This window comes from Penicillium longicatenatum, assembly GCF_028827895.1.
Source record: "Penicillium longicatenatum strain IBT 33135 chromosome Unknown contig_2_segment0_segment0, whole genome shotgun sequence".
NCBI lineage: Eukaryota > Fungi > Ascomycota > Eurotiomycetes > Eurotiales > Aspergillaceae > Penicillium > Penicillium longicatenatum.
In genome coordinates, this window is record NW_026643120.1 from 15,526 (window position 1) to 35,995 (window position 20,470).

The 20,470-nt window shown below is 43.8% G+C and overlaps 5 protein-coding genes across 5 annotated transcripts; 3 read left to right on the top strand and 2 right to left on the bottom strand.

The window, feature by feature from the left end:
* Nucleotides 1-1,009: 1,009 nt before the first annotated feature.
* On the bottom strand, nt 1,010-2,604 carry N7484_002519 (MFS transporter; the record flags this gene model as incomplete). Its single annotated transcript, XM_057112939.1, has 2 exons — nt 1,010-1,655; nt 1,706-2,604. The coding sequence occupies 2 exons, from the start codon at nt 2,602-2,604 to the stop codon at nt 1,010-1,012; spliced, it is 1,545 nt and encodes a 514-aa protein (XP_056973079.1).
* Nucleotides 2,605-3,932: 1,328 nt separating this feature from the next.
* On the top strand, nt 3,933-4,289 carry N7484_002520 (uncharacterized protein; the record flags this gene model as incomplete). Its single annotated transcript, XM_057112940.1, has 1 exon — nt 3,933-4,289. One exon carries the CDS (start codon nt 3,933-3,935, stop codon nt 4,287-4,289), a length of 357 nt encoding a protein of 118 aa, XP_056973080.1.
* Nucleotides 4,290-4,921: 632 nt separating this feature from the next.
* On the top strand, nt 4,922-5,521 carry N7484_002521 (putative isochorismatase family hydrolase; the record flags this gene model as incomplete). Its single annotated transcript, XM_057112941.1, has 1 exon — nt 4,922-5,521. One exon carries the CDS (start codon nt 4,922-4,924, stop codon nt 5,519-5,521), a length of 600 nt encoding a protein of 199 aa, XP_056973081.1.
* An 828-nt stretch (nt 5,522-6,349) lies between these two features.
* N7484_002522 (con-10 family general stress protein) lies at nt 6,350-6,651 on the bottom strand (the record flags this gene model as incomplete). The annotated part of the gene is made up of 2 exons (XM_057112942.1): nt 6,350-6,466; nt 6,526-6,651. The coding sequence occupies 2 exons, from the start codon at nt 6,649-6,651 to the stop codon at nt 6,350-6,352; spliced, it is 243 nt and encodes an 80-aa protein (XP_056973082.1).
* A 6,608-nt stretch (nt 6,652-13,259) lies between these two features.
* Nucleotides 13,260-18,946, top strand: N7484_002523 (uncharacterized protein; the record flags this gene model as incomplete). The annotated part of the gene is made up of 4 exons (XM_057112943.1): nt 13,260-14,867; nt 14,928-16,282; nt 16,343-16,574; nt 16,649-18,946. The coding sequence occupies 4 exons, from the start codon at nt 13,260-13,262 to the stop codon at nt 18,944-18,946; spliced, it is 5,493 nt and encodes a 1,830-aa protein (XP_056973083.1).
* Nucleotides 18,947-20,470: the final 1,524 nt, after the last annotated feature.

Consider the following 20,470-nt stretch of genomic DNA (forward strand, 5'->3'; position numbering starts at 1 on the left):
ATAGCTTTGCGGGATATCCCACGGGTTTATTCAGCAATTCAGTCCAGTGGTTGTGAATTACGATGAGTCATTTTCCTCTACTCTTTACGGGGTAAGCACTTGCCACTGCACGAAGGGGCATGGCGCGCAGGGTCGCTCTCACAATATTGAGGCCTTGATGCCCGAATTTAACTGAACTCAGACCGCTTTTGGACATCTATCTACAGTGTAACTACGGAATGACCATGATCGATGACCCTCATAAAAATGAAAGCTTTGATCCATTATGAATGTAGTATACCACCTAAAGATGAGATGCACGATTTTGTATGGGACCAAAAGCTTCATTTTTCATATATGGCGAAAGATATCTAACTAGCCAGCCACCCAAACGTGGGTGATATATGTATTTGTATAGGATTAGAAGCTTTATTTTCCTGTCCAAAATCCAAGGCACTTCGTACATTAGTTAATTAATGGTCTATAATGGTAATTCAAATGTATTTTTATTTTCTGCATTTTCTGCCGGTCAAATTCGGGAATTAAGACCGCAATATTGTAAACCGACCCCGCGTGCCTCTTCGAGTCTTCGTAGTGACTTCCAAGGGTTGCACACCAAAGGCCTGGCAGAGAATCTGGCCGTTTACGGGCTAATATGGCAGGGATAATTCAAGATCGCTAGATGGAGCAACGTTTGTATCTTACGCATTTAGTTAGAATATTTTAGTGTGTATATGGCCTTCATGACAACACAACTGCTATCTGCTGCGCACGAAAGCTTACTCCGACTAAATGTATCCTATTCTGGATATCCCGTTGCAACTGCGAAAGAAAAAGTCAACCTCTCTAGACCTTATATCCAACTGTACCTTGGACTTTAGTCACGACACGTTATAGGATAGACACGTGTACACCGGTTTGCGGATAGATGAATTTTTGAACGTTGCTATAGAATGACTGACTTATCGTAACCATTCATTTACACTTTGAACAAACATGAAGCACATATGAATTTTGCTAATAAGTTTTTTCAAGCTGCCTGCAGCTTTTCTACCTCTTTAATAAAGCGACTCGCCTTTCGAATTCTGTGTCCGTAAAAGTAGAAGACAACGGGTATCAAGACGCATACTGCCTCAACAATTCCCAGGATTGTACTTGCCCAATTCAAACCCAGAGCCTTATACATTGATGGTCCCGCAAGAGGGAGAAATGCTCCCATAATACTGCGAGTGAGCATATTTCCTGCAAGCGCAGATGCGGCGTAAATGCCGTATGACCGGGCAATGTAGTTCGAGGCGTAAATGAAGACGCATGCATTACCAATTCCAAAGGGGACACCGGCTAGGATGGGGACGATCCAGTGAACATTTGGAGTACAAGTCCAGGAAAACCACAACTGGCCAATGGCTAAAAGGATAGCACCAAAAATTACGACGCTGACCATAGCCTCTGGTTGAACCATGCCGGTTTCTGGATTCTTGTGATGAAGATTGATCACTTTACGAAACAAAGGTTCGCAAGCGATGGCGATCAAGACACCGACGCCTATACCGACGAACGAAAGACCACCGATGCCTGGCAACCACCCACGTTCTTGTTGGAAAGCGATTGGATACGCGACGAAACATAGGTAAAGGATGCCGTAAACAATCGCAACGTAGCCATCCCAGAATATACTACTAGAATGTTAGCCCTGGCTTTGTAGTATGGAAAGGAAATAGTTTACCATATCGGCTCTGTTAGGAGCATCACGAAAGGTCTCTTGAGATTGGTTCTAAGTGAAGATGTAAAGCCGACATCATCATCATAGCGTGTCCACCATTTTGAGTCCTGTGTCTCCTTTCTTTTTATCGCAGCGCGCTTTTTCAAGATCACGGGGGCGTATGTTTCTTTGACAGAGGCTATCAGGACCAGGACCATACCCCCAATGATGAGGACAATCCAATTTGTCCACCTCCAGCCAAGATATTGGAACACAAACCCTCCTATGATTGGGCCATATACAGGGCCGTTGGTGGGGCCAATAGACCAGAAGCCAAATGCTAAAGCACGGTGCTTATCCGAGACGATATCATTCACAGACGCGGGCGAGTTCGACATCAATGCACTTCCAAAGAATCCTCCAAAGAACCTGCCCACGAGGATTGAAGCAATGTTTTGAGCCAAAGCACTCGGCAACAATAAAAGTAAAAATATTATCATTGAGACAATATAGACTGGACGCCGTCCCACAAGCTCGCTAAGTGGAGCAAAAAAGATGCTGCCTATCCCCATTCCAAGAAGGTAAGTGGTGACACCAAGGAGAGCCACGATCTTCGAAACGCGAAAATCTTCTTGTAGTCCTGGAATCCCAGATGTGTACAGTGTGCTGGAGAGACTGACGACTGTAGCTCCAAGACTCATAGCAGCGACAGTGAGACATTTGTACCAAAGCGGCCACAGGCGGGGATTTTCCGGGTCACCAGAATCCCAGTAAACTTCGAATTCCGGAGCTGCGTGTATGCTGGCCAATTTGGAAATTGCTGGCTCAAGATGTGAGGCGAAGTAGGTATCGGTACCGACATCGAGACTGTCGGTTTGTTCAGAGTCATTGCGCAATGTTCTAGGATGATAGAGGTTGGGCATTGAATTTGTAGTGCACTCCATTTGAGATACATTGAAATGTCAAAAACTCTTTCCAAGGTAGTGGAGGTAGTAAAATGAATACCTCCATTTCGAAGGTTTGCCATTTATAGATTACACTTGGATAGTCGGCCTATCCCACTTGCCGGTTTATCCATGGGATATTTATTCAGCTAGCGCCACCTGTGGAGTTATTCATCAAGTGGGATGACCGGCGGAATTTCATTGGAGACTTTCGTGGGGGCCCACCGGAGCTCCCAGCCATTACCTTATCTTCTCCCTTTTTGCCTCATTCACTTTTACCATTTCACAAAATTGTGAAATGGAAAGGTTTGCAAAAATTCTGTACAATGCCGCTTCCTGCTGATATTGTTCCCTTGTGGTTCCAATGTGACTATCCAGATTGCAACGCCAAATATCGGCGCAAAGAGCACCTGAATCGACATCGTAATTATCATGATAAGGAAATCAATTTCGCCTGTCCTTATTATGAGAGCATCCTGACCAGGAAGTGAGTAGTTTCTTCGATCCATTGGGAAGACTTTCGACTCAGAGTAATCAGTGACCTATTGCGACGCCATATCCGGACTTACCATCTACAGAGAGAACTGCTACCGTCTCGAAAATTTAGGGCATATACTGCATGTCATGCACGGAAAGTCCGTTGTGAAGGTGTATTACCATGCAGTGCCTATCAACATCGCGGCGTCTCCTATGTGCCTAGTGGTGTTAAAACCGTGAGCGAACTACAGTTTTCGATCGATGATCTATGCCCTTTGCCGCCTATTTCCACGATTAATGAATCCGTTCCTAACGCTTCCCTGTGGATTGCTCATGACTATATTGATATTTACTTTAATACTTTCCATCCAAGATGGCCGTTTCTCCATCGAAGTACATTTGACTTCACTAAGGAACCTTGTGTACTTATTCAATCCGTTGTCGCAATCGGACTTTAGGTAAAAGGAACTCAGGAGGCACGAGACGCATCAATACGTCTACATAATAAACTATGTTCCGCATTTTACGCTCAAATAGTGAGGAAAGCATTATAACACTAACTGCATATATAATTATGTGTTGATATAATCCTTTCGCTCTAGGACCGATGGTGCATCTCCAACTCAAGTCCACGCCAACAAACAAATACCCCGTGGCCTATAACAACATTTCAAAGTGTGCTCTTGAATATCGTCCTTTCTCTTTTCATTACAAGAGGAAATAATAGTACAGATTTGAGCATGCGCTGCCGATTACCAGACGACAAATACGACCTCTTGGCTGCGCTTATTCAAAGCTGTCGACGGTGGGATATTTTCTACTATCCCAACATGCTTCAGCAACACGATGTCGATGCGCCACTCGCGCTTATGTATGTGATCGTTGAAGAGATCAAGAGATTTGGACTAGCCCTCTATAAGGTATGCCGGTTGTCCACTCCAACCTCCTTTGACTTGAGCGGAGAATGTTTCAATGGTGACAGAAATGATCTATTGACCCTGGCCGACTTGTCCTTTTGCATGCCTGACAGTGATGAACTTTGGAATGCTCCGTGGGGCAGGGGGTCTGAGGTGTTAAACAAGTCTGATTCATCCGCAGTCGGACGGGATAATGGAGATGCGAGAAACTGGATATCTCAATCATCTGCTCTTCTACATGACGCACGAGTTAGCTTTGATTGGATATAGCAGAGACTATCATATAAGATGCGACTTATTAGACTCAAATTAAGAAGGAGGCTATAAACAGCAACAATCGTGCATATTCACCTTCTTAGTTTCTTTCACGCTAGAGTGGCAAAATTCTATCAAATGTGAAGAAACAGGTGTGTTACATTGCTTACTCGGTCTTTTACTGAAAACCCATAGTGCTACATAAGATAGTTTTGCTCTCTAATCGGCCGTACAAATTTCCAATTTAGAACCAGTCATTTTAGAGAGAATCATGCCCTTGAGTTTAAAATAATACATCTGTAATATGTTTCTGTCAATAAATATAATTACATTGGAACCTCACCTTCGCCTCCGATGTCCGCAACTAAGTTAACCGGTCAGGAAGTCAGGTATTACGTCATTCGCCCTTAGATCCGGGTCCAACGTGAGATAGCTGAGGTGATCGCCTCAGGCTGTCCAGGTGGGATGGCCGACCCAGTCCATCATTATTTGTCACCCGCAAGACCTATGGGGTTTCCTAAGCAAAGCATACCAAGTGCAATATACCCTCCATATAAACACATATAAACCCACTCTTCTTTTTAATATCGAACGTTTCTACTGCAAGATATCCAATCTTCCATTTTACAAAATCCGTTTACTATACAATGTCTTCTACCGCTCAATCCTTCCGTGAGATCGTCGGGATTCGCCGCTCCTCAGCTTCCCCGCAAGACTCAACTCTCATCATTATCGACGCTCAGAACGAATACGCTATAGGCGCTCTCAAGACCGAAAATGTTACAGAAACCCGCAAATCCATAACTAAACTACTAGAACGTTACCGTCAAGCTGGCAACGGCAGAAACATCGTGCACGTCGTCCATGAGGTGCCCGAAGGCGCACCCATCTTCACGCCAAACACCCCCTTGGTGCAAGAGTTTGAGGAACTCAACCCTAAAGCAGGCGAGAAAGTGGTCACCAAGAATTTTCCTAGCTCGTTCGCAAAGACCGATCTACATGCCTATCTGCAAGGTCTAGGCGATGTGGGAAGGAAAGTCGTGTTGGTTGGCTATATGGCGCACGTCTGTGTCTCTACCACTACGCGAGCGGCTGCTGAGCTTGGATATGATGTGCTCGTCGTGAGAGATGCGGTTGGTGACAGGGATATTCCTGGTGTCAAGGCCGAGAATCTGGTGTCCGTTGTGTTGAGTGAGCTAGCAGATGCGTTCGGGACTGTAGTCTCCGAGGAAGACATTCATGCATAGGGGCTTCAAGCAAGATGATCATGAGAATTAAGACATATAAACCTTTCTGTCGACTCCATCGAGTCCTAAGACCACGGTATCGTTTAAAATCACCTCGCCAACGTTCGTTGGTGGGTTTGGCCAATGCCCTGCTTTGTGACTCCCCATAACTAAACATTTGTTTGCGGGTTCCTAAGGTCAGCAGAAATATTGACAGCTTTGCACGGGAGATAGTAGAGCCTCAGCATTGAACGGCTCTACAATTTGAACGCGTCTGTAGGAGGCCGGTAAGAAAGAAGTGACCATGAAGGCTGAAAAAGGCGGAGGCCGTTTTTTAAACGGTGACTCTCCAGAGCAGTGCTATAACCCAATACTTAAGGTCGCCAAATTCATACCTATTAATGGGCTTCTCAAACCCTCAAATACACCCATTAGTGGGAGAGTAACCTCAAAAATCTTCTCTATGTATTGACTATTTAGAGGCTTCTAGTTCAATAGTGATAACATATTTTATTTTAAGGAGGAGTAACAAAACCATCTTACAACAGCACTTCCTTTGAATCTACATCAGCTCTTTAGCTAGCGGCTTCATCTAATAAACACATCATGCCATTTGCTGCTGGGAGAATAATGGGATCAACTCTAATAAGAGGTTGAGCAGCTTTGGCAGGCCTTTACAGGAGATATAACGGAATTACGGAGTACAAACTTACACCCTCAGAACAGAGGGAATATTTTACTAGGAATCGAGACTACCAACATCAGGCTTTATTTAAAGCTGTTAATACCATTTGAAAACAACAACTTGCGAGTCGCTACGACAGTGACTCCACAGGCAATGAAACCATCCTATTCATTCGGCTGATCGGTACTTTGGCCCCCTTTGCGACCTGCTTCCTTAGCTCTCTCGTCTCCGGGCTTGAAGCTTCCGCTTGAAGCGTGACCTCCCGACGATGCAATGTCCCTCTTAAAAGGAAAACTTTAGCTATAGAATGTCATATACAGTAATGGACGCTTTCACTAACCTGCTTCTGGGGATCCATCGAAGCAAATCCGCCTTGATGGCTAGACTGCCCACCCTTCCGAGCAATATTCTCAACTTCTTCATGGGGCCTGTTGGCGAAATTACCAGGGTTGGTGTTGTCAGACATCGTGGCCCTTGTAAAATGTTAGGTAGTAAAGGTTACGAGGTTATGTATGGATTGAAGAAATTTAGAATAAACCAGGAAAAGCACCACATATTTATATAATCGATCAGTAATATCAGAAGCTATAATGAAGCTTGATCAAATTGATTGAGATCTTGCCCAGCTGCTGATGAAATCATAATGACCAATCTTTGACGAAATTCAAACCAGCGCCCGTGAAACCATGCCAATTCTGCCAAACTCGTATTCGAGCTCAAGAGTGGAACATCTATTTCCGTTGTTTAACCATCATGTCATAATGATATAAGTAGCGATCATGATGAAACCTTCCCGACCGGTTGAAAATGGAAGGAGAGGCAGAAATCATGGAACAAGAAGGCATTTTAGATAAACAGGTTTGCTTGATGCTTCAAGTAGTGTTTCGATAGCTTATTGGCGGATCTAGGCCCGTACAGTATATAATTAGCAACTCTGGTATTATTTATCTATTCCTTAGAAATGCGCTACCTATACAAGATAAGTGATCAGTGGCCCAACAATAGGAGCTCGGCCAGCATTCATTAACCATGGCTATGTCGCCAGAGCTATATTCAAATGTCATATGCTAAAAAGATAAATCGGTCAATATCGGTAAAATATATAAAGCTCTTCGTCTCCTATGGCCTAAATACCATTAGATACAATAACAATAACAAACAAAGGGTATCTTTACAATTATACTCGAGTTTTAAAGACACGCGCGCCCAGTCTGTTCGATGTGAATCACGATTTTCACAGTTTAGGGCTTTTTGGGATATAAACATCGCCCGTGCATCATCATGATGATTACCATACTAGTAGAAGCCGTCATATAGCCTCTTGTTTTATTGGCATTGTTAGAGAGTTTGTGCTATTACGTCAGGTTTGTCGTTCGAGGTACGACTTTGGCTACTTGCTTTATTTGTATGGATCGTGATCACACCGCTATATGACATCCGTGTCTAATCTATAAGAGATATAAAGAAAAGTGACACTAGAGACGCGTTATGGTTTTATACGGCTAATTTATGGTATAAGCCACCCTAACGTGGTCGGTAAGCGAGTGGGCCATATAAGCGAGTGGGCTACCTAACCACTCCGCGGCACCATAAATCGGACTAAATCTCGCGCTAATGGTTATAAATTAACTAAAATTAAAGAGAATATCCTTATATAACGTATATTATCTCTAGATCTTCGTGGAGTAGCCCCTATATAAGCTCACGTACGAGATATGGCCAATATTCTCCTTAAAAAGCGTGGTTCCACCTAGATTCAAACCGTTAGTGAAAAATGGGTATATAACTTTACTAAACGTCATTAAGAGCTTAAATCACGCTTCTTAAGACGATATAACTACCAACGAGCACTATAAGAAGACCTAAAGATCATCTAGGAGTAGTTTAACCTCATCTAATCTACTATCCAATAATATAGCATCCTCACGGACGATATCTATAACTTTAACGAGATAGGATTCGCGATAGGGCTTTATTTAACATAAAAAGTGATTACCTAGGTAGAATACTACAGTCGGAGATTAGTTTTATAGCTAGGAAATCGTGAGTGGGTAACTACAATCGAGTTAATTAGCGCGTTAAGATAGGCGCTTCCACTAATAATAATCTTTAAAGGAAAGTAATATAATCAGGTATGGTTCGAGGAACTTCCACATAATTAGCGCTTTAAAATTAGTGATAATAGATAGACGACTAATAAGATAGGCCTTCGCTAGCTTTAAAAATAATTTATTCTATTAATAACTTACTATACGCGTAGGCGATATCGACTTCTTATTCTTAATAGATATAGAAGCTATCTCACGTCAAGATTCGATTAAATTTACGCGGATTTAGATATTATTCCACTCTATATACCTACGTACTCTTTATATCTTTTATAACCGCTTAATATTAGGTGTTTTACAGTTTTAAAGCGCGCGTATAGTAGCTTTATTAACTAAAAAATGCGGCTTAGAATTAGCTATATCAATAAGCTCAACTTCCTTCTAGCCTATCTAAAAGCTCATGTTTAAGCCTTTAAATTCAGCATAATTCAGAATAGCTTTTAAGTAGTAGGATTAGTGCTATTTAATCCTAAGCCAATACTATCAAAGCTTAATATTCGACTTCATACGCCGACACCTCTAGCAAGCCGCGGTAGTTAAACAAGTATATTTCATCTATATACACCCGCGAACGTCGACGAGCTTTATAAGCAAGCATCCTTAATTAAAGCTTTCCTTAAGCAACGCTCAAGAAGCCCTCCATCACTATCTCAAACCGCGTTAAACCAGCTTATCAAGGCTGTTAAATTACTATATAGAACGGCATCCTTCTCGAGGCAGAAAACAAGCTACTACGCGACGAACACAATATACAAAAGAAAAGACGTGAACGTACGACTAGGTAGATAGCACAAGAAGGTAGTCTATCCATATAAGAGGCTCTACAGCTCCAGGAGGCTCATAATTCGTTCTTTTAAGCAAGGCCAGGTCCGCGGGTACCTCCAGCACAGGCCTCGGAAACACCAAAACCCCGGGCTTTACCTAAATATGGTAATTGTGGTGAAATTGGCCATAGAAAAACAGCATGTCCAAGTAGAGTTATATGAATATAAGACGTTATGTAGTTGATATATATGCATATATGTGTAGGAAAAGTGGTTGGGTGGCCCACTCGCTTACATGGCCCACTCGCTTACCGACCACGTTAATGATCAAAGGCCAAGGATAGATAGAGAAGATGTTATTTGTTTGGCCAATTCTTTTCAATGATTAGCCTCCTTCTCTACCTAGAAGTGTTTAATCATCTTTCATCGTTGTTTATGCCCTCTTTTTTGAATCCTCTACTAAAATTGCTGGTTATATCGCGCTACACAAATGTTCCAGTGATATCATAGACAGGCAAGGTCGTGAGATGTTTTTATTTTTCGAGAATTTTACAAATCAAATCCAGCCAGGGTTTGAGAAGTATCCACAGTGGGTGGCTCGCATGTTTATTGCATATCTACCGATCTTTGGCATGGTACCAAGGTTACATACTAGCTCTAGAGTCACGCATGAGACCTCGCTAGGAGCTTCACAGACATGTAAACTATATTACTTATAAATATGTGCGCTAATCTCTGAATTATGACCCTTATCCTATAATATATGGATACATGGCTTTTTGGCTAGTTCGCGGAACCCATAGGGTACTTCAAAAAGCAATTTTATGGCGAGGTCTAACACGGGCATAGAGCTAGGCACGACCATTTCGGCACAAACGCCAAATTCAGTGTAACCACGCTTTGACCGTGACCTACCTTACGTCCTAAGGCAGGAATGTAGCATTAGAAGATGAAAAGGTAGGCATCATGATCTACATGAAAGACCTTCAAGTGGAAGACTCCTTATAGCATACTAACATTACTAGATTTCACATTACCAGCGGTCTGTTATCGAATTTATATAAGCTAACAATTATTTATGTTAAGAAATCACGATAGCTAGGGGAGAGAAGAGGAGAATAATAGTGTTAGGTAGAACATCCTAAGACTAATTCTTTAAGAAGGACAGAGGGAAGATAAGCTCTTTCCTTTGAAAGTAGGAAACGTTGGCGATTCGCATACAAACCGGATGGGTAAGGCCTCCATGCACCGATATCGAATTCCATGCCTCAGCAATAACGCACCCTTTATTTTCCCATAACAGATAAGGTAGCTACGGTACCCGTGCTGGTTTAAGCTTAGCGCGAGTGAATCCATTTTTTAGGATATCCATCATCATAAATATCAAGACACGACTTTTGTGGGCCATAAACGGCCATAACTGGGGGTGAGCGGTTTTCTTAGTGGCTAAGCTTAGTCCTAGGAATAGGAACGCCTTTCTATGGGCCAAAAATAGCTATAAATAGGCAATAGTAAGCGTAATTACTAAAAGCATACTTAAGTTATCAAAAAAAGCACGGGCTATTCTAAAGTGGCTAGAGTAGGTAGATGTCAGGGGAGGTAGCTACGATAGTAGTCAAAAGAAAGTAAGGTGGTAGGCTACTTCCACCTATGGATTCTAAGTGGGCTGGAACTGGTCGAATAGCTTCGCTAGCGCTCAGCTATCATTGGCAGCGTGCTACCGGCTTAATGGGGTCACACGAGGATTATTTCCGCTACGATTATATTGATGCAGGTCATCAGGTAGATGATTTCGGGGCTGCCCAGGAGCCTTTAGGCACCCAGGCCGGAGGATCCTCAGAATCCTCTTACGTCGATCTCTCTTGCAGTATTTGAACAAGCCCCTTCACACTACCCACAACAGGTTTTAAAGATGCTCACCAGGAGCAGCGCAAATGACTTTAGTATCCAGCTTTCCATGATTTCCCTTTTGCCCTTTGAATCCCACACTTGCCATAGCTTGGTCAGCCCCAGCATCGCCATGGTCTCTCACAGCCCGACCTATCTTCATAATGACCAATATATTCGACAAAAGGCTCGGCAAGTGAGCTTCCCCAGTCTTACCTAGACGGAGATACATATCCCATCGCATGTGATCAAGCCTTAGCCTCTGGCCCTATAGACACGAGTGACCTACTTCCCTCGACTGTGTCCTCTACTTATTTCAAATTGTTCGATTTCGCCTTAGCCAGTCATACAAATTTTTGATGAGGACTGTTTCTTCGACCAACTTCATCGATTTTACGAGATCCGCCCGAATGCAAGAGTGACGGAACCTCGGTTTTACTTTGTTCAATTTCTTTTAGTTCTTGCTCTTAGGAGTGCGTCAATCTCACGGCCTCGAAACCAGAGGGATCTTCCCGGATCAAGATACCTTTTGCGGGCAATGTTTACCATGCCATCAACTATATCGACGGGGAAAATAGTTTGTTCACCATCTAGGCTTTGGCAATGGTCGGTTTGTACTTATATGCGATTGACGACAGGGAGGCAGCTCATGCGCATGTAAGTACTGAGTATGAAACCAACTTTGATATAAAAACTTCCTAGATTATTGGACGTAAATTAGTTATGCTATACAAATAGCTCAACTTGAAGGAATGCACACCTTATTTCTCGAAAAAGTTCTTAAAGACGCAGCATGAATAGAGTTCCGAAAAAACAGAGTTCCGCATGCGGAGGAAACCCCAAGGTTGCAATTGCTGGGTGCGAGACCGGCATGCTAGAGGGCGCACGAAGTAATCAACTGTTTACGGCAATAAGCTGATCCCATGGTCTCACAGAGCGAAAGTATCTGATTCTTCGCCTGCAGGTGGAGTCACATGTCATGCTGACTGGGACTGATGACCGATCGTTGTTTCTGTGACTTCCGCGAGTCTGTTGTGCTACAGCCCAATATTCAAATTCTCTTCTCGATACATATGGATCTGCTATTAAGTTCTTATTATTTTTTTCTCTTGATTTGTTCCAGGCATAATTCTTCTATTAATTGTAGCAAAGACTTGGGGAAAGAGGGAATAGATGTGGCTAACTCGTAATAGTACTCAAAGCGATGCATTTAGACACACCCTGTCGCAGTGTTCATAGCTGAGTATGGCTGCCTTGACACGAAGTAAAATGCTGTCATTGAGACTGTACTACACTGATTTACCCGTGATCAATTTATCTCTGAGTATCTCCAACTAGGACTCACAAAGCCAAATACAGTGGAAAGCTAGATTCTCTCTCGTAACCAATTATCATAGTGATCGATCGTATGATCATGCATAGATGATGACCTGTGCACAATACTCGGACATCGCTAATTTATCCAGAATCGGCCCTAGGTCTCTGTGACAAAGATGACCTGATATGCAGGATCGTCATCGTTGACTAGATAAACGTAATCAATCATCGATTATCCCGTCAATCCAACACTTGCGGTCGTAAGCAGCAGCATTCGATAGCAGATAACAGCCCTAGTCAAATAAAGCGAGTTTCTTGCCCTGCTCCTCGTGTCAGTTAGAATTCACCCTTTTTCTTCCTCTTTTGTAGATCTCATTCCAACTTTCGATTTCAATCTCCATTTAAGATGCCAGACTTCGATCTTATTTTGCTCGATGATGAGGAAATTGACTATCTCTCCACTTTGAGACAGTTATCCCGAGTCCATGATAATCCCAGCCTGGGGTTTTTCTTCAAAAAGACCTTCAATGCTCTCCGACTCGATATCGGTCAGCAGTCTTCATCAACTAGAGACCAGCTACCATCCTTTTATTCATTTAACGATCTTATCGAAAATGTGTCCCGAAATCCATGTGACCTGATGAAAGAGACATTGCAATACCTGTGCCATATTGCGATCATTCTGCAGTGCGTTCCCAACTAGCATCTCGGTAATTTGGATTGTCTTAATCTCTGACATTTGTAGATATTGCCACCACCACCAATATATATGGTCCGGAAGCAATCATCTCGTGATTTCCGTATCAAGCGAGAAACAATACCTGCTTGCAGCATCATTGGCACTATCGAAAACAGCCAACCAGTTGGCAGAGTTTGGACCAAGCTTTGCTGTGATGGTCTTGAGACTGAGCCTTCAGCGGAAGCTTGCATCGACACTGCTAGCACGATCCAGTACTTTACACAGCCATGTCTCAACTCTGTCCAAACATACGCTTGAAATGATATGTTCGCCAATATCGTCGCTAGCCTTCAACCAATGCGGTCAAATAGCCCCAATCCACTCAGTCGTTGGCACATTTTCCAATCATGTCGACGCAGTCCAGCTAGTCCATGAACTTTTGACCAGTTCCTCGCCTCCAAAAACGGACACTGACACATTGTTTGATGTTGTCTCCAAAGCCTGCAGTCAGACTGCCTGGAACAATGTTTTCATTTTCAAGTCTATGCACCAAGATGACTTCCGTCCTCCCAAATTTGCGTTTCGTTCAGCGATAGCACTGTGTGAATTCAATCGACCCGTTGAGTCACCAAGAAATTCAGAAGATGAGAGAGTTGCTATCGTAGGCTTCTCAGGGCGATTTCCGTCTGCGCAGGACGCCGAAGAGTTCTGGGAGGTACTACGAGACGGTCGGGATGTCCACAAGCAAATCCCACCGGATAGATTCGATGCAAACACCCATTACGATCCCACTGGAAAGATTCGCAACACAATGAAAACGCAGTTTGGATGCTTTTTGGATGAGCCGGGGCTATTTGACAACAAGTTTTTTCATGTTTCTCCCCGTGAGGCTATGCAAATGGATCCTGTTCAACGACTGGGCCTTATCACAGCGTACGAAGCCATTGAGATGGCGGGTATTGTGGCGGGAAGGACGCCATCAACGGCGAATGATCGTATTGGCACCTTCTATGGACAAGCTAGCGATGATTGGCGGGAAATAAACTCATCCCAAAATATTGATACTTACTTCATTCCGGGCGGCATTCGTGCTTTCACACCTGGACGTATCAACTACCATTTCAAATTTTCTGGACCAAGCTACAGCGTTGATACCGCTTGTAGTTCAAGTTTTGCAGCAATTCAAGTGGCTTGCACATCCTTGTCCAACGGTGAATGTGATACAGCGATCGCTGGCGGTGTCAATATTTTGACAAACCCTGATATCTTTACAGGATTGAGTCGGGGTCATTTTCTCTCAACCACTGGGCAGTGTAAAGCATTTGATGAGGCTGCAGATGGATATTGTCGAGCAGAGGGTGTGGCATCTTTAGTCCTGAAGAGGCTTCCAGATGCAATCGCGGACAATGATCACGTTTACGGAGTCATACTCGGCTCGCGAACCAACCACTCTGCACAGGCAACATCTATTACACGACCCCACCACGAGGCTCAAGCGTTTTTGTGCCAAAAGATTTTGGACAGCGCGGGTGTACACGCGCATGAAGTTGAGTACATCGAGATGCACGGAACCGGTACACAAGCTGGCGACTATCATGAGATGCTGTCAGTGACCCAAGTCTTCGCACCTCTAGATGCACCTGTCCGCCCAAAGCCTCTGTATGTAGGAACTGTGAAGGCCAATTTCGGTCATGCAGAGGCTGCGGCTGGAGTGATGTCTTTAGTGAAAGTCCTCAAAATGCTTCAGCACGAAGCCATTCCTCCCCACGTTGGGATTCAAAGTGGTGTTATGAACAAAAGGTTTCCCTCTGATTTGGCAGAGCGAAATATTCGAATCCCAAAGGGTCAGATACCATGGCAAAGAAGATCTGACGGCGGTTATCGCCTAGCCTTTCTGAACAATTTCTCCGCTGCTGGGGGGAATACGGTGAGTAATATTGAGCTTCTACCCTTCCAGCCTCGTTTGCGGCTAAATCTGGATTTACAGGCAATGCTACTTCAGGAAGCCCCCAGGATTACACGTGGCCTTCAAGTTGATCCTCGGAAGACATTGGTACTGCAAGTCACCGGCAAGACTCTCAGCTCTCTTCAGGCGAGTCTGCTCAAATTGGCTGATTACATGGCCCACAATCCTCAAACACGTTTATCTGATTTATCCTACACAACCACTGCCCGCAGAATGTCTCACTCACACCGATTCGCTATTGCAGGATCCGACATGGCAGATTTGCAGGATGGGCTTCGACAGGCGGCCACCCAGAATTTCAAGCCTGTCCAAGCAGGAAAACTTGCTTTTGTTTTCAGTGGCCAAGGAAAGCAATACAGAGAGCTTGGCAAAGGGCTATTTGAGACGTCAACCTTCTTCCGCCAAAGGATCCACTTTCTCCATGAAATGGCCCTCTCACTTGGATTTGAGTCCTTTCTGGGGATGATCGTTGGATCATCACCTCAGAATGAAATTGGTAGCCCCGTTTCTACTCAGCTCTGCATGGTCACATTTCAAATGGCTATCAGCGATCTGTTGTTTTCCTGGGGGCTCAAACCCGATGCTGTCATTGGGCATAGTCTGGGCGAGTACCCTGCACTTTATGCAGCCGGTGTCATCTCTCCAGAGGAGGTTCTAAGAGCCACGGGAACTAGAGCTCAACTCATTGTAAAGCATTGTCAAAAAGATACACACATAATGCTTGCTATCAAAGGAGCCAACGCGTCTAAAATACGGGCAATTATCGACCAGGGAGATGGAGTTAGTGTCGCGTGTGAGAACAGTGCCGATGAAACTGTGTTAGCAGGACCGCGAGAAAAGGTCGATGAAATTTCCCGATTACTAAAGAATCAAGGATTTAGGACGAAGATTTTGGACGTACCTTACGCCTTTCACTCCGACCAAATGAATCCAATTGTCGATGAGTTTGAAAATGCTGTTTCACAATTGGTTGACTTCGCACCACCCAAAGTCAAATATATATCGTCAGTACTTGGTCGCCTATCTCAAGAGAGTGATTTTAAACCTAGCTACTTTGCTCGCCATATGCGTAACACGGTCAAATTTCATGAAGCAATCATTTCTGCCAAACAAGATCTTGTCATTGACGATAAGACTGCATGGATTGAAGTTGGAAATCATTCTATTTGCTGCGGGTTGCTCAAGGCTATTTTAGGGCCAGAACACAATGCTCTGCCGTCACTGAAAGAGGGTGAAGATGCATGGCATACACTGTCCACGACTCTTGCAAGATTAAGCAATGAAGGTTTCAATATTGACTGGAATGAATACCATCGGGAGTTTGAGAAGCGCAATGAGTTGTTGGAACTTCCAGCATATTCGTTTGATTTAAACAAGTGAGTAGCTGACTGGCCTATGGGAATGTACTATATAATAGTGCTGACAGTGCGCAATAGCTATTGGATTGCCTACGAGAATGACTGGGCTCTCACCAAAGGAGGACCTACGGTCAAAAGCCTTACTGGGCAGCCCGAGCCTGACTTATACACATTGACTGTTCATAAAATAATGCGAGAGAAACAAGATCACGACAAAATAACACTAGTCGCAAGAACAGACCTTTCTCACCCGCGCCTTCGCGAGCTCATATTTGGGCATCTGGTTAATGGTGCAGGGCTATGTCCATCGGTATGACTGTCTAATAACCTATGACTACTCTCATATATATGCATGGATGATAACAAATTCCTCATTTATTTTAGGTCTTATATGCGGAAATTTGCATGACCCTCGCTGAAAGATTTCGTCGTCAAAATCACGCGGACGTGGAGCCAATTGGTATCAATATCTCATCAATGAGTGTGCCAAAACCCGTTATTCTTCATACAGATCCTCAAATCCCTCAAAATCTGGAGATCATAGCAGTGAAAGACGGCAATCAGATCCGAGTTCAGTTCAAATCCTCTGAGGGTGCAGTTATCCACGCCACTTGCATTGTTAAATATGGCAGTCGGAGAAAATGGGCGCAAAAATGGAATCGCAAGGCTCCCTTGGTTCTCGAGGCGATTAAACGACTGGAAGATCCCATGAATTCCAGCATCCATCGTATTCAATCCAGATTGGCCTACAGATTGTTCGCCTCACTTGTGGATTACGGTAACACTTATCGCGGCATGGACCAAGTATATGTCGACTCGGGCAAATTTGAAGGAGTAGCACAAATCTCTTTCAAGACACCTAAGGAAGAAGCGAGAGACTTTTACATGGATCCACGTTGGATTGACAATTTGTGCCACATCTCTGGCTTCATTGTCAACAGCAACGAATTTAACTCGGACAAAGATGTGTATATTTCACATGGATGGGAATCTCTACGTTTCGCCGAGCCAATTGAACATGCCAAAGCATATCGCACATATGTTCGCATGGAGCGCTCTGGAGAAGGAGATATCCGAGAAGGAGATGTGTACATTATTTATGATGAACGTATTGTGGGATTGGCGTCGGGTGTCAAATTCCAGTGTGTTCCGCGTCGGGTGTTGGATTTCCTTTTACCAGCCTCATCCAAGATCGCGCCCAAGCTCGGGCCTTTGCAGAAGAAGAACGATTCATTGGTGGAGGCTATACGTCCGGACTTGAGTTCAACCTCACGAGGTCATGCTTTTGAAGACACAGGTTTCCTTGATAAATGTCTCAACATTGTCGCAAACGAGTGTGGAGTCAAGCTGACCACTTTGAATGAGGGTATTCCATTTGCTGATCTGGGAATCGACTCCCTCCTTTCTTTGACAATTACTTCGCGCCTTCGTGAAGAACTAGGTGTTGATCTTGACTCGAACTTTCTCCTGGACATTGAAGATTTAGCGCAGCTAAGGGAGCTTATTGGGGCACCATCGACCAGTAACTCCAGCACAAAAGGTGCAGATACCCCATCACAAGAAAAGAACAGCGAGTCATGTATGCAACCTCAGTTGACCTTTCATTCAAGCCATACCAGTGGGGCTATTGAGTGGATTCGTGGTGTGATAGCTCAGGAACTTGGAGTAGATGCAACCACGATCAAAGACGACACTCATCTGAATGACATGGGCCTTGACTCTTTGAGTATCCTATCAATCACTGCGGCAATCAGAGAGAATTTCGAAGACATTGAAATCTCAGAAGATCTTATGGCGCATTGTGGATCGATCTGTGAGCTCTTGCGGGCTTTGAAGATTGTGCAGACGGTGGAGCCAGTTTCGAACCCACCCTCGACTCTCGCTTCAGTTCTCAATTCTCCATCGTATCTATTACAGGGTAACCCTAAAAGGTCCTCAGAAACGATCTTCTTCTTTCCGGACGGATCAGGCTCTGCAACCTCCTACGCCCCCATACCTCCAATTTCAGACCAAGTCTGCGTGTACTCGCTTGGTTGTCCATATCTAAAAACGCCAGAAGATTGGATGTGTGGTATTCCTGGAGTTGTGACTATTTACCTCAATGAAGTACGTCGCCGTCAACCTAAAGGCCCTTACAATCTGGGCGGATGGTCAGCTGGTGGTGTGCTTGCATACGAAGCCGCAGTGCAGCTACGCGCCGCTGGCGAGGTAGTCAACAAACTGATCCTTATCGATTCACCATGCCCAGTCGCATTGGAGCCGATTCCATCTAAACTGTTTCGATTCTTTGACTCGATTCATGTGCTTGGAGACCGAGGGCCAGGTCGCAAAGAATCACCGCCTTATCTCATCCCGCATTTTGAGGCCATGATCCGCAACCTTGATACGTATCGTCCAGAGAAATTGCGTGGGGATTCAGTCAAAATGCTTACAGTTCTGTTTATCTGGGCCCGACAAGGGGTGTGTCAAAATCCTGACGATCCACGGCCGATCCGTGGGCAAGGAGATCCTAAAGTCATGGATTGGCTTTTAGATGAGAGAAAGAATTTCGGTCAGAATGGATGGGATCAACTGCTTGACCAGGCAAGTTTCTGTTTCGAGGTCATTGACGCCAATCACTTCTCAATGATGATAAAGCCAGTAGTAGACGAGGTTGGAAGGGTAATTGCTAAGGCGTTTTGAGACTAACGTAGATGAAAATATTAGTAAGAGACCTCTTGATTCAATACTCATAGTACCTGAAACATTTATGAAATTTAAATTTATGGATTGAATGTTTCTCTTCGCTACCATTATGCTATACAAGATAAGAATGCCTTAGTGATGAGGCATGGAGTTAGGTAGCCATGTATGGCGGACTTACCTTTCCGATAAGCATGCGAATCACCTAGGAACCACATTTTATCTAGAAGAGGAAGCAGACTCTCCTCTTTCCCTCTTTAAGAATTAGTTTTGCAGTATTCTACCCAATACTATTATTCTTACCTTCTCGCCCAGCTATTATACTTCCTTAACAATAGTACCAAGGACTGAAGGTGGATCTAGTAGGATTATACTAGGTGGTATAAATATAGTACTATTGTCTTAGTAGAAGACCTAGCTGGTAGTACTTACTTGACTTACTTTACTTAATCATTCCTATAGAACCTAATAATATAATAAACCCAAGAAAGTCTAGACTAAGTCCCATATCAAGGCAATGAAATTCTCTTTCAACAATACTAAAGTCATATTTTTAGTTTCCTTTGTCTAGTAGACTAAATATGCCTCTCATTCATTTCAAGAGCTGAATAAATAGACAGCTTTGCACCCATCACTACAAGCGACATAAAAGCCATCCTCTACATAACGGGCGTATTCATCTGTGCATTTCGTGTCATCATAGACACCAAACCGTTGACCCTCCTTTAAACCTCGGATGTCAAATGTATCTGCTTCCCGCCAGCATTCATAGTCCACAGCAATGCATTCGTTGGTTTCAGTGATCACCAGGTGGAGAAGTGTCAACCTTTTTTTCATCCAGCCATACTTCCACAGCGGACGTCGTGAGAGGAAGTAGTAACCCGAGAGCGAGACTCGCGTAGCGCATTTTGATCGGGTAGAATTTGATAGAGCCTAATTGATGAATGGGAAGGTCTACGTTACATTAGCATTTTCTGTACTGCGGTAGAAGTGAATATGGATGAGAGGTACCGATTCAGATAATATAGGAGATCAATGGTTATGGTGATCCAATAACTCTACGCGAATAGAGTGGTTAAGGTAGTTCGGGGGGAAAGTAGACCAAGTAATCTTATTCCATACGGCTTTGGAATGGACCAATGCACCTTTCAAGAAAGAGGAACCACGCCATGTTTTTATCGCCTCACTGAATGAATGCATTTGCTCCCTGTGATCAGAGAACGGCTCTGTTCGTCTATAAAAGGAAGTATACCAATATCTCATGCAATAACGATGTAACAAGCACCCTCAGATCCCTCACAGTGACACTGTATCACTTAATTACTGAATAGAAAACAAATACTCAGAGGAATAGATAGATGCTTCCATTCTTTTAGCTTATCCCTTACTTTAGGTAGCATATAGCTATTAGAATTCCAAATAGAGCTTCCTGCTGTAGTTGAAGTTTTACCCAACGAATTATATCGTCAATAAGGAAGGCTGGTCATGGCTCTTAGCTAGAATGAATTGTGTGAGCGCGCTGAC